The following is a 14229-nucleotide window of genomic DNA, read 5'->3' as shown; positions in this document are numbered from 1 at the left end:
TTCTCCCCGTCAGTAAGTCCTTGTCACCCTTCAGAACACGTTCAGGGATCATTTTGTGCCATTTATGCAACAAATCTTTACTGAGCGCCAATTCTATGCCAGGGACCGTCCTACACTCTGAGGATACAAAAGTTAGGACACTACTCTTATCTGCCTTCAGGAGGCTTACATTCTGGGGACAGATCAAATAGAGAACAAACAAGCAAACAAAATAATCACAAACTGTACAGCTGTGACAGATGAAACCTCTAAATGCCTTCCCCAACCCAACACACTTGGTCAGGTTCCTGTGCTTCCCATTCAGAGTGAAAGGGGATGCTTTTTCTTTATGGCACTTAACAGTTTATAGTATCTGAGTCTTCTTCATCAGAAACCATTCTCCCTTCTAGACTACAAACACTTCGAGGGCAGGGACAGTGATCAGTACGGTGCCCAACAGATATTAGGGGCTCGATATTTGACTCTCAAATCAACGAAATGATTGATTCCCCTTTAACAGGATCTATGGCAAGTAGGACGTTTGCCCCCTGTCGCCACGCCCCGCTTTTTTTAAAACCTGAGAACCCCCTTGCCGACAGTCCCTGCAGAAGCGTGGACAAGAGTTCAGAGATCTATTTGAGCACAAAAGCAGAAAAAACAAAAACAAAACCCGTGCATCAGGGCGTGGTCCTGTGGCCCAGCTGCGGAAAGCAGGGCTCTCTCTTGCGGCTAAAAATAACTCGGCGCCCTACGCTCCGGGGGTAGGGGAGAGAGAAGAGGAAGGACTGGGGGTCCCCGCCAAGATCCCCCAGGCCAAACGCTCTCCGAAGCCCACCCTGGAATAACCTCCTGCTTCACGCGGACGCAAGGACAAAGCAACGTTCACCGCAGGCTGCGGGTCCCCGAAGGCGGGCGGCCATATTTGCCTAAACGGACAGAGCCCTCTGGGGGCTGCAGCCGCCCCGTCTGGGAATGGGGGTCCCGGCGTGTCCCCGAGCCGCAGTGCTGTGCGACCTTGGGCAAGTCACCTAACCTCTCTGGGCCCCCGTCCCCTCCCCTGTCAGACAGTGGCCTCCGCGGCAGCCTGCTGAAGTCTAAAGAAGGCAAAAACTCCCGCACCCCTCAAGGGGAAGACGCGAGCCGACGGCCGGGGCTCCGGATGTGCCAACAGCGCTAAGTTTCAAGTCTGTGTCGCGTGAGGCGCGCAGCGGTGGGGTGAGGAGGGCGCTCGCCCGCCCTGCAGCTTCCCCTCGGGCCCGCCCCGAAGCCCCGCGCCGCGCCCCACTCACCTCCAAAGGCGGATGGGCTCGGACGAGGTCCCCGGCTAACTGCTGCAGCCTCACTCGCCGCCCCTCGGCTAGCAGCCGCATAGCGGAGGCGGCCGCCCAGGCAGGCCCTGGGAGGAGGCGGCTCCTGCCCCTGCAGCCCCGGGCCGCCCGCCGCCCCCGCCGCCCCCGCCGCCCCCGCCGCCCCCGCCGCCCCCGCCGCCCCCGCCGCCCCCGCCGCCCCCGCCGCCCCCGCCCCTCGGGCCGCGAGTCCCGCCTCGTTCTGCCCCGCCCCACCGCGGGCGCTGCCGGGAAGCGGAGTCCAGGCGGAGGCGGAGCCGGCCGAAGAGACTGGAGAAATCCAGGACAGGGTCGCAAGGCCTCACGGGAAATGTAGTCCAAAGACAGGAATCGGCCCCGGAAGCAGCGCGCGGCCCGCCTGCTCCGCAAGGGGCGCTGGGAAGGGTAGTCCCAAAAGCGTGGGAGTGAAGGATCGGGGAAAGGGGAGCGGCCAGGGAGCAGCTGCACCAGCCAAGAGAGCCTCCAGGCGAGTTCCCTGGGTGGGTTCTGGCTCCGACTGCTGCGCTTTAGGTCATTGCTCCACGCTTCCCAGGTGTGCGACCTTCCACAGGCTTGAGTTTGGGACCCTGCTGTGCAGCTCCGTAGGATTGCATTCAATGAGTAATAATAAACCTAATCAGGCGGGCAGGGTGGCTCACGCCTGTAATCCCAGCACTTTGGGGGGCCGAGGCAGGAGGATCGCTTGAGGCCAGGAGTTCGAGACCAGCCTGGGCAACCTAGTGAGACCCACCCTCCCCCATACCCTCATCTCTGCCAAAAATTTAAAAATTAACTGGGCATGGTGGCATGCACCTGTAATCCCAGCCACTCTGTAGGCTGAGGCGGGAGGCTCTCTTGACCCCAGGAGTGGGAGGCTGCAATGAGCTATGTTTGGGCACTGCAGAGGAAGACTCTGTTTCTAAAAATAATAATAAAAATAAATGTAAATGGTCTTAAACTGAGAAAATATATCCTGAACTGTGCTAGCCCCACGTACTAAAGAGATCATCGATTAACACGTCGTGATTGGAATCCAATAGGCCACTCACAGGTGGGCTGGGAACCGTGGGGGAAGGATTTGCGGATACTGACTGCAGAGCCCTTAATCTGAGGACAGGTCCCCAAGGTGAGAGGCGTCTCACCGTGGAGCTCTCTTCTAAAACTTGGAAATATTGCTCAAATTCATCCGACTCTGCAGCACATTAACAAAAAGTAATTTTACAAAAGATACAGAGGAGCCACATGATAGAGCAGAAACTTTATTAGAATTTTATCATCCGTATTCATCGTCTTCTTTCATAAATCTCCCCCTCAGCTTACACACCCCGTTCAACAAAAATACCAGGAAATTTACTACAGTAAAGAAGTGACTGTAGAAGATGGTGTTCCCATCGCCAGGTTACCCAACTTCTCACCCAAAATAACTCTATTTCTAGCTACCAGGAAATTATTTCTCTGTATTATTACACCTACATTTCTCATTTGTCCTCACAAATGTAGGAGCTACTATCAACACCTCCGTTATAACAGATACAGTAACTTGCTCAAAGTGGTAGAAATAAATAGTAGAACGAAGACTGAACCTAGCTTTGCATGATTCCAAAGCCAGTGCTCTCCATCACTATAAGATGCTCCTAGACTGTAAACAACTCATTCTAACGCAGGCGACATTAAGTAAGTCCCAACTAGGAAGCTCAGAGCTAAAAACAGGGTTTGAATCCAGGGTGATCAATGACCAGCAGGCTGGCCTGGAGCAAGTTACTTAACTTCGTTACTTAACTTCTCTGAACTGGTTTTGTAGAATAGCATGTTTGTCTCACCTGGTACAAACTAAACACTCTAAAGATAGCTATTATTGGAATTGCAAAGAGTAGTCAATCAAAGTGAGGCATTTGGAAGTGCAAAGGTGAAGAACAAGGTTCTGTGGGTTCTGCCTGGGGCTGGTGCAGTTTGCCTAACTGGTTTTTCACTTTTGGGTGATCTTTTTTCAAGTAATCTCAGGTTATCAATCTCCTAGGCTGAGTCCTGTGATAAAGGACTAAATGAGCCAGATAACAAGCAGGAAACCACTCCCCTACCTCTCTTCCCACCCCAGCTCCACAAATTTTGGTCTACAGGCAATGAGGAAGCAATAGCAGGTGTGTGGCCAGCACTGCGGCTCATGCCTGTAACCCCAGCACTTTGAAAGGCCGAAGGAGGACTCACTTGAGCCCAAAAGTTCGAGACGAGCCTGGACAACACAGGGAACCCTGCTTCTCCAACAAATACAAAAATTAGCTGGGCATGGTGGCAGGCCTGTAGTCCCAGCTACTCGGGAGGCTCAGTCAAGCCCGAGAGGTCAAGGCTGCAATGAGGCACGACTGCGCCACTGCACTCCTGCGCCACTGCACTCCTGCCTGGGTGATTACAGCAAGACCGTCTCAAAAAAAGAAAAGAAAAAGAAAAAGAAAGCACTAATTAACAATGTTGGAAAGCCTGTTTCTTTAAGATAGGAAACCAACCTGCCTCACAAGATGGCTGATGGCAAGGTTCAAAGAATATATACAGGGAAATATTTTTTAAATTACACTTTTTTGAGGCCAGACATGGTGGCTCACGCCTGTAATCCCAGCACTTTGGGAGGCCGAGGCGGACAGATTGCTTGAGGTTAGGAGTTCAAGACCAGCCTGGCCAACATAGTGAAACCCCATCTCTACTAAAAATACAAAAATTAGCCAGGCATGGTGGTGCGTACCTGTAGTCCCAGCTACTCAGGAGGCTGAGGTGGGCGGATCACTTGAACCCAGGAGGCAGAGGTTGCAGTTGTTGAGCTGTGATTGCACCACTGCACTCCAGCCTGGGTGATAGAGTGAAGTGAGACTCTGTCTCAAAAAAAAGAATGATGAACATTATACAGAACCTTAGTAAATATTTAGTGAAAGGATCCCAATTTGTGTTTCAAATTTTTTAATGTAGAGATGGGGGTCTCACTATGTTGCCCCAGCTGATCTCAAACTCCTAGCTTCAAGAGATCCTTTCACTGTCCTCCCCAAGTGCTCAGATTACAGGCATGAGCTACCACACCTGGCCCCAAATTATTAGATACATTATAAATCCTACTCAACGATCCAGAGTCAGACTGAAACACACAAAAGGAAAGCATTTGATGGAACAAAACATGGTGGAGCTTTGGATGTTCAATTAGTTGAAACAAGAAAAGTATGCAGTTGTAAACCAATGAACAGTTCTCAAGGCAACCTGCACCTTTGAATCACCAGGGGGCTTTAAAAACCATCCACATCCAGACCCTTCTTCTGGAGACTGATTCAATCAGAGGTTGAGTTGGTGTGTGATGTGAGCCTGGGCATCCTTATTTCTCAGCACTCCGAGGGACTGATTCTAGGGCACAGCTAGGGTTAAGAACCACCATCCTAAGCACTGCCTGGCAAGGGAAACACGCTGCTTCCTCCTCTCCAGTTCAGATCTAAGTTGGTACCAGGGAGGTAGGTATTATGGAAGAAATGGAAGTTATCTTTAACCGAAAAAAACTTCCCATGAAAGTGCTTCCTTTCTTACAAGAAAACAACGGCCGTTAACTTGTACATGCATCGAATCCTTAAAGCCTTACACTAGTATCTTTTTCCCATTTTACAGTTTAATTAGCGCTCAGAAAGGTTAGGTAACTTGCTCAAGGTCAAACAGCTAGTTAGGAAAGGAAGCCCGTGGCACTCGGTAAGTTGACTTGTAAAAATTCAGCCACTTCTCATCAAGGAAGACCAAACCAGAGCACACAGACAAAAGGACAGACCCTGGAGACTCCTACAACTGACAGCTTGCTTTTTAGTGAAAGGAAAAATTCCCATTGTTGGCATGCAATTTCTAAGGCGATTTCACAGTATTTTTCCCCATAGATGTCCCTTCAAAGCATGTAACTTTTTGAAAGAAGTGTCTGCTTCCCTTGGACCTGCTCAAGCCTCAATCACTCTTGGCTGGGTATGATTAAGGAGAGTCGCGGATACTTCATACGGTGCACACGGAAGCCATCCTCACCCCGGCATGCAATGAATTTCATCAAGCCCCCCAGCACACCAGCACTATTTCTCCCTCTTCAACAGCAATGCCTCAGGAGTTTTCCACTGCAAAATGCTTTAATACATTAAATAAAAAAAAAAAAAACAGAAATTGAAAGAACATGTATTGAGGTACCTTTTATTGGTATAAGAATGAAAGTTCCAGATTAACCATGTCATTGTTTTATTTTCACCATGGATTTTTTTTCACAAACTCTTTGAAATTAAACAGACTTATCTGTAAATATCTTTCTACGTTAAAACTACTTCCCAACCCACAAAGACCCCACTTACTATTCATTTCTGGGGAATTTCATTTACTCATTTTATCTAATATAAAAAAATCAACATTTTGCCAGCAGTTAAAAAGAGAACCTTAAAGTTCTCAAATGACTTTCCACCAAGCCCCCAAAAGAAAACCACCCATATCCAAAACTTTAAAGCAATAAAAATTTCTATTTTCCAAAAAAGTATTTACACACTGAAATTCAAACTCTACATTGCCATCAATGTAATTATACAAGCGCATACAAAGCCCTGGGAAAGAGGACGTATTTCATTACAAAATATTTATGATCAACAAAATATTGCTTGCCTTTAAATAAATAGAAGTGCCAGAAAATAAATATGCTTAAAGATGGCCATTTTCACAAGTAAACAAAAAAGTACACATGTAAGAAACAAAGTGAAAATGCTTGAGCTTCAAAATGACTCTAGCAGTGTTTGCACAAATTTGTTATAAAGCGAGGTCTTCTGAAGACTTCCTCTGTTTAGTTATAAAAATACAAAGAGGCTTTAGAGAAGGATTTCACCAAGCCGAATGTACGATACGCACAGCCATCAGACCAAGACTGCACTAGAAACTTCCACCTATTGTTGTGAGCAAAACCGTAACACCAAATAATCTAAAAAAATTTTCCTGTTTGAACAAAGAAATTCTCAATAACTAACTGATGCAGATCAAAACTGACTCGATCTGATGGCCACCATGGAGCAGTTCTAGATCTAAGGGGACACTTGAGAGCCAAGGGGTCAAATCCTATCTCATGTGTTTCACACAAGCCCAGGCTCACTTTCAGTCCGTGTGAATTACATCTACCTGGACCTCCATTTCTGTCTTTTAAATCCATTTTTTCGCTGTGCCAAGTATATTACACATCTGATCCTGTTTCTCTATATCCCCTCTCTCTTCCCTATGGGCTTTTATTGGTCTCTGAAGTCCCTGGAGATCTTCAGTGCCAGCTCCAACTCTGTGTCCCAGACCATGTCGGGCCAGCTCTTGGCTTTCTTTCTATCTTCTCTACACTCCCTTGAAATCCCAACAGACAAATACCAATACAGCAGAAGGTGAACAATGTAGCCAAAATAAACACTTTCTAGTTAAAGTCTTTAAATAGAAGTTTTAACTTAGAGGATTCTTCACTGAAAGCTGATCAGCAAAGTCCTATGACCATGGATCTGACAAAAACCCATGTTAAAACAGCAACCCGTGAAACAGTCTGCTGCCTATGTTAGAAATTACCCAGTAATTGTGTCAAAAAGCTGTTAACACAAAAAATGTACATATTAAACAAGCAAATCCTTCCAAATATATCATCAACCCCACTGTAAAAGATTGCACATGATAGTCTTCATTTTGTCTGTAAGGGGAACAACAACAACAAAAAAACCCAGTCTTCAGATGCTTGATTCAGTCGAACCTGGAAGTGCCACAGCCGCAGGCACTCGCTCCAGCTCAATGCCATCAATGCCCAATGGCACGAGCTGGGTACTGAGGGTATGACGAGTGATGAGGAATCCCAAATGTCACACTCAGTCACAAATCTCTGCCGTCAGAGGGGACTGGGTTGCATGTACAACACGGGTGGGGAGCCCACACTACTCGAAGGACTTCGGAAATGCGCGTCAAAGGAGCTCGGTGTGATCCCAATCACGGTATCATTCTGGGGCACTTCGCCTTTCAGAAAGTCATCATCTTCATCTTCCACTATCTCCTGTAGAAACATCAGAAATCATCAGTAACGTCACCACTGCTGACTGAAAAGCTTTCAACAATTCCTTCCTCAGGAAGGTGTTAACGTTTGTAAAGATGGTGAAGAAAATATCTTAATTTCAAAAGAAAGCCAGTGTAGTGGCACAAGCCTGTAGTCCCAGCTACTCGGGAGGCGGAGGTGGGAGGACTGCTTGAGCTCAAGAGTTCCGAATCTAGCCTGGGCAACATAGCGAGACCATGTCTCTAAAAAAACAAAACAGAACAGAACAAAAGCTCCCTCTGATAAGCACTTCCTTCTTACCAACATACCCACATAACTGCTCATCACACATTGTAATCATTTGTTTCAAGTCTGACTTGCAAACAGATTTGAAGCTCAATGGGGACAGGAAACATGACAAGTCATTCTTGCCCAGTGTTAGAGCTCTTGTACCTAACACAATGTGAATGAATTACACGCCCCTCAACAAATGCAAAACATAGAGAAAAAGATGAAAGGTGCTTTCCAATGATTACTTATTAAAAACAACAACAAAAAAGCCATCTTGAAGCTGCTTTTAATGAGAAAACAAATGTGCTCCCAAGCAACAGAGCAGCGAAATTCTTTATTACTGGATTCTAACTTTCCTCTCTAACTGTAACTGTCTCAGCTCCACCTCATGTGACCTGGAGGGTATGTTGCAACCTGCGTCTTCACCAGCCATTCATGAAGCTCTATAAAACTAATGTAAACTGCTGGGTCAATTTCAACATGAGTCAACTGGAGATTGTTACTTGGTGAGAATGCGCAAGTGGCAAAGATCTAAATTTGTTCAGCTAATTTGTAATTAACCTTCGCTTCTCACATGTCAGTATGTGAAGTGTCTGGTTAAGCAATTTATCCAAAAAAGCCACAGACTCTTTAAATAACACCAAAACCTGGGCTTGGAATTTTATAAAGGTAGAATGAGTAAGGCACGGTTTCGGTGTGCTTTTTTAAAGAAAACAGGGTCTTGCTCTGTTGCCCAGGCTGGAGTGCCGTGCTACATTTACAGCTCACTGCAGCCTTGACCTCCCACCTCAGCTTCCAGAGGAGCTGGGACTACAGGTGTGCACCACCACGCCCAGCTAATTTAAAAAATTTTTGTAGAAACAGCGTGTCACTGTGTTGCCCAGGCTGGTCTCAAGCAATCCTCTGGCCTTGACCCCCTACAGTGCGGGGATGACACGCATGAGCGACTTGCCACTTACTATCTGACTGTGACCCGGAGCCAGAAAGGAGATTCCGAGAGTGTGCTCAATCAATCACAAACTGACCTTTCTCATGGGTTTCTTGAACTGCTGTAGCTCTTCAGCACTCATGTCTTCCCATACCTGATAAATAGGATCAATGAATTTCTTTGACCTGTCAACAAAGATCACATTTCAAAGTCAAGTTAAATACTTCAGCAGAAGTCAAAATTGGTTTGGATCTTTTCTCACAAGATCTATTACCCAAAACCAAGAAGTGAAAACTACGGCTTAAATAATTACATTAAAAAAAACCTGGCTGGGCGCAGTGGCTCATGCCTATAATCCCAGCACTTTGGGAGGCTGAGGTGGGCAGATCACGAGGTCAGGAGATCGAGACCATCCTGGCTAACACGGTGAAACCCCGTCTCTGCTAAAAATACAAAAAATTAGCCGGGTGTGTTGGCGGACGCCTGTAGTCCCAGCTACCCGGGAGGCCGAGGCAGAATGGCCTGAACCTGGGAGGCGGAGCTTGCAGTGAGCCGAGATCACGCCACTGCACTCCAGCCTGGGCGACAGAGCGAGATCGTCTCATTAAAAAAAAAAAAGAAAAAAACCAAAACAAAAAAACAACCCTCTATGTAAATGCTGTAACTAATGTGGCTCTTTCTGCATAAGAGTTCATTCACTCATGTCAATGGAGTATTGAACTACCGTTTTTCATCTTTCCATTTTCATGTGAAATTGTTTCTAAACTTTACAAAGACTGACAAGTCAGTTAGATATAGTATATCCAAATGGAAATGAAACCGTAATATTCTGGAACTCTCTTTTTTATATTTCTGTAGTAATTTGCTGAAAAGTAAGTCTAGGAAAAACAACTAATCTGGTTTCAGTCAATCAAGACTTAAGGGACCAGACAATCCCAGACGGTCATGACGCTGCTAGTTATTTTAGAAAACATAATAAGCAAAAATCCTGCTTCCTTATACAAGTGCCAAGTTAAGGTTGGCCCAGTGGTTTTCTAGAACAACTCATCTAGATAAATCGCTTTTTGGTTTTTTTTTTGTTTTTTGAGACAGAGTCTCACTCTCTCGCCCAGGCTGGAGTGCAGTGGCGCAATCTCGGCTCACTGCAACCTCCACCTCCCGAGTTCAAGCGATTCTCCTGCCTCAGCCTCCCGAGTAGCTGGAATTACAGGCGCCCACCACCACGCCCGGCTAATTTTTGTATTTTTAGTAGAGACAGGGTTTCACCATCTTGGCTAGGCTGGTCTTGAACTCCTGACTTCAAGTGATCCACCCGCCTCAGCCTCCCAAAGTGCTGGGATTACAAGCATGAGCCATTACGCCCAGCCAATCATTTGTGTTTTGTTTATCCTGTGCAACAGAATGGGATGTGGTCTCTAGAGGAAAGAACAAGACACTTGGCACAAAATTATGAAGCAAGAAAAGACAGCACCCTCCCCTATCCTGGCACCATTATCCCCATAACCTTACATGTTTAAATAACAGTTTAAAGAAAAACAAAAAAAAACCCAAAAACCCTTGATGTCAGTCTGGCTCCTAGTGAGGCAAAGATCTACCCACTCTGGGGTGCCTGCGCCACTCGGCAAGTCCTGCTAGGCATCCTCTACTTTGCATCTGTGAAATATACGCAGGGAGACCACGAGACGCTCATCAACAGCGAGGAAGGGCCACTTCTGGCGAAGAGTGGCCAATTTTGGGAAAAGCAAACATGTATCACGTTTAAATCCACCTCCTGGCCGGGCGTGGTGGCTCATGCCTGTAACCCCAGCACTTTGGGAGGCTGAGGCGGGCGGATCACGAGGTCAGGAGATTGAGACCATCCTGGCTAACAAGGTGAAACCCCGTCTCTACTAAAAATACAAAAAAAATTAGCCAGGCATGGCAGTGGGCGCCTGTAGTCCCAGTTACTTGGGAGGCTGAGGCAGGAGAATGGCATGAACCCAGGAGGCGGAGCTTGCGGTGAGCCGAGATCACACCACCGCACTCCAGCCTGGGCGACAGAGTGAGACTCCGTCTCAAAAAGAAAAAAAAATCCACCTCCTCCAGTGTCAATGTTTAAAAGTACCTACCTCTTCAGCACACAGGGATCAAAGGGGAAGAAGGTGTCCAGCGGGTTTGTGCAGGTCTGCACCGAGTCTCCTCCAGCGGTACTCCTAATGACTGGCAGCATCTGGCGATTGTTCCTCTCAATGATGGTGTAGCAGAAGACGAGCTGGTACTTACTGTGGAACAAAAAAACAACACAGACAGAGGCATTAACATGCTGGAGTGACTCTGTGGGGATGTGAGCTGCATGTGACAACTGTACCTACCACAGAGAAATTGCTGAATGTAACAAGTGCTAGTACAAATAACAATATAAAGCAGAAAGTACCACTTTTAGGGTACCGTTCTGTGGGTCTTCTATTTGCAAGTTTGCTAAGGAGAAAGAAAATGTGGCTATCGCTCAGAATGTAAAACTGGGCTTATATTTTAATGAGTAATAGATATTATTCATTAAAAATAAATGTTTGCAAGGCAAAACTCTTAGATTACATAACTATAGGTGTCTTTATTTTTACTGTTTGCAAAAGAATTAGAAGGTTGGTGGAAGAGGGATTCAGGAGTTCCTCAGGAGGAAATAGTGGCTGGTGAAGAGACTTGCTGAAGAAGCACTGAAGAAGAAATAAGCCTTTACTGAAGGAGGGACACGGGGTTGACTAAGTCATGACCTCAAAAACAGGCACAGAAAGGACTGGGCATGCTGAGTGAGAACAGTTAAATGCATAGAAGAAAACATAAAATAAAAAAAGACAATTATGTTTTTAATTTTTCCAGTAGTTGTCTCTAAATGATTGAGCAACTTGAAAAATTATTTATTGGACAGCTTCTCCAAGATGAGGACTTAGACCTCACTTCTGTCACTCTCCATCTCAGGTTCTCAGGTCACCGTGGCAACTTCAAGCCACATACTTTGATTTCTGTCCTGTTAGCCCAGGCTCACAGCACTTGACCCCTCCTCCTGGTGGAGGACACATCAGCAAAACCACACTGGAGGGTGATTTGCACTATCAGGTAAAGTTGAAGATCTGCATCTCCTACAACCCCGCAGCTGACCGCACTTCTGGGTGTGTGACAAGGAAGCGTGTGCCCACACACAAGGACACACACACAAGAATGTTCCTGAGCACTAAAACACTAACACAGCCGGCCGGGCACGGTGGCTCACACCTGTAATCCCAGCACTTTGGGAGGTTGAGGCAGGCGGTTCACTTGAGCTCAGGAGTTTGAGACCAGCCTGGTCAACATGGTGAAACCCCGTCTCTACTAAAAATACAAAAATTAGCTGGGCATGGTGGCAGGCGCCTGTAGTCCCAGCTATTCGGGAGGCTGAGGCAGGAGAACTGCACGAGCCTGGGAGGTGGTGGTTGTAGTGAGCTAAGATCACGCCACTGCACTCCAGCCTGGGTGACAGAGCAAGACCTTGTCTCAAAAAAAAAAAAAAAAAAAGACAAAAACTAACAGATGAAATCCCAACAAAGACTCAATAAAAAAGATTCCCAGAACATAACAGAGCAGTTAAAATCAAAATAAAGCTTTGTGTCAGTATGGTTCAATCTCAAAACCATCAAGCAGGCAAAAGCAACAGCTACAGAATGGTACACACCTTTATTTACCATATCCGTACCTAGGCAGAGACTTTTATTTCAATCCCCTGCTCTTAGCCTCACATCACATCACACTCTGTGCCTCCAATGCACATGCCAACCCCAAATCGAGAGCCCCTGGACCAGATGGTTCACAAATGCAGTCCTCTGTCCCCACCCTGAGAACATACCAGGGGCAGCGGCCTCTGCTTTGCTTCATCCATCCTCACTCTTCGAGCTGCTCACCATCTTAACCAACATGCTGAAGCCTCCACCCACTCACCGCCGTTGCTTATTGGTCTCTTTATGCCTTTTCCTAATCCTTTGCTATCACTGAGACTCAGAAGAGAGGACACCTTGAACCAGACGCCTAGCAAAGGAGAACTAAAGAGGCTGACGGAGCTCAGCAAGCTGCTGGCTCTTATCTGTTGAAGATTTTAAGCTATGATCCGGCCTAAATATCCTCATTGAATATTCAATTCTCCAATTTGCTTTCTCCATAAAGCAGAATAACTTAGTGAAAGCTTACAAAGGAGCCAGACTACATTTAAATCTGTGCTGCCAGTCTAGCTCTATGACTTTAGGCAAGTGATTTCACCTCTCTGTACCTCCACCTCCCCGTTGATAAACAGGGTTTCATCCTAGAGGGCTGTTTGAGGATCAAATGAGTTCTATGTAAAGTGCTTAGAACTGCCTGGCACAGAGGAGAGGCTATGGATTAGCCATAGCTACCAGACCTGAGAGAACAGAACTCTCTAAACCAATCTCTTACAGGTCAACATTTGCCTCACGTCCAGTTTATTTCTATTACTATTACAGCAGTCACTCTAATAAGCATCTATGGCTTTGCCCCTCTCAGCTTACTGGTTGCCATACTTATTTCAAAGTGCTGCCCTTTGGATAAGAAGTAGTAGCAATTTCCAATGCCATCAAAGTATAAAAACAATAGCTGTATCACAGTATTTCCTGCAAGGACTGGGTTGTTTTTGTTTGTTTAAGAGACAGGGTCTCATTCTGGACCCCAGACTGGAGTGCAGTGGTACAATCAGGGCTCACTGCATCCTTGACCTCCTGGGCTCAAGTGATCCTCCTACCTCAGCCTCCTGAGTAGTTGGGACTACAGACAGGCAACCACACCCAGCTAATTTTTAAAATTTTTTTGTAGAGATAGGGTCTCACTATGGTGCTCAGGCTGGTCTTTTAACTCCTGGCCTCAAGCAATCCTCCCACCTCAGCCTCCCAAAATGTTGAGATTACAGGCGTCAGCCACCACGCCTGGCCTTTTATAATGTTACTAATTTCATAGAAATTTAACAGACTCTTACAATACTAGATAAACATAAATAAAAATATTTTAAATAACTCCCATCAAGAAAGCGTAAATAACTTACTTTGTGATTGCAGCAAAAAAGTTAACCACTGAGGGCAGGCAAATCTTCAGGGGATTTAGCTGGCTCATCACTATCCGCTCAAAATTCAGACTCTGAAGATACCGCAAACCTTTGGTTTAAAAAAAAAAAAAAAGATTTTTTTAAAGGTACAAATAAGTGAAAAGTGTAAGATATCTTTAAAAGCACAAATTATCACACATTTAAAAAAAAACTTAAAAAAATTTTTTGCAGAAATGCTTTAAATAAAGGTCCATGCAGATAGTCACACAGTATATGGCCCAGAAGAATGTCACTAGGCTAACCACATTCATTGGTCACCAAGGCAGCTTCTCTAAAGAAAACTTAGGAAGTAGCAGGCTGTAAGATTCCACGACAATGTGAAGTTCATACGCTTGTAAGCTCAGTGTAGGCTGAGTTAATACAGAGGGAGAAAAAGATCTTGTGATTTGGTTTCAGCTAACAATCACGACAGGCAACAAAACAAAACAGCAATTTGATTCTAGCTTGCAAGTCTTGTTAGTGAAGCTGAGTGCTGTTTTCAGGTGCACAGTAGTCATTTGTAGTTTTTTTTTCTAAACAAGAAAACTCCAAATTTGCCTTCTACCTCAACAGAAGGCAAATTTAGACA

General features: G+C 45.8%; 2 protein-coding genes across 8 annotated transcripts in view; both read right to left on the bottom strand.

The window, feature by feature from the left end:
• LOC100454450 (protein N-terminal asparagine amidohydrolase-like) overlaps positions 1-1425 on the bottom strand; it is a 34558-nt gene extending 33133 nt beyond the window's left edge. For all 3 annotated transcript variants that reach the window (XR_010137727.1, XM_063717204.1, XM_063717205.1), the window contains exon 1: positions 1269-1425. Coding sequence is in view for 2 of the 3 variants with exons in the window: in XM_063717204.1 (XP_063573274.1) it covers positions 1269-1349 (81 nt within the window). In the remaining variant the exon portion in view is untranslated. The remainder of the gene's footprint in view (positions 1-1268) is intronic.
• Positions 1426-5465: 4040 nt separating this feature from the next.
• LOC129047190 (RNA polymerase I-specific transcription initiation factor RRN3-like) overlaps positions 5466-14229 on the bottom strand; it is a 34329-nt gene continuing 25565 nt past the window's right edge. For all 5 annotated transcript variants that reach the window (XM_054533583.2, XM_054533582.2, XM_054533581.2 and 2 more), the window contains 4 exons: positions 13602-13710; positions 10654-10806; positions 8643-8730; positions 5466-7347 (listed from right to left, as the gene is read on the bottom strand). In XM_054533583.2, coding sequence (XP_054389558.1) covers positions 7186-7347; positions 8643-8730; positions 10654-10806; positions 13602-13710 — 512 coding nt within the window. In that variant the 3' untranslated portion in view covers positions 5466-7185. The remainder of the gene's footprint in view (positions 7348-8642; positions 8731-10653; positions 10807-13601; positions 13711-14229) is intronic.

Source organism: Pongo abelii, chromosome 18, assembly GCF_028885655.2.
Source record: "Pongo abelii isolate AG06213 chromosome 18, NHGRI_mPonAbe1-v2.0_pri, whole genome shotgun sequence".
Taxonomy (NCBI): Eukaryota; Metazoa; Chordata; class Mammalia; order Primates; family Hominidae; genus Pongo; species Pongo abelii.
Note: the sequence above shows the minus strand (reverse complement) of the source record. Positions and strands in the feature narration are given on the sequence as shown.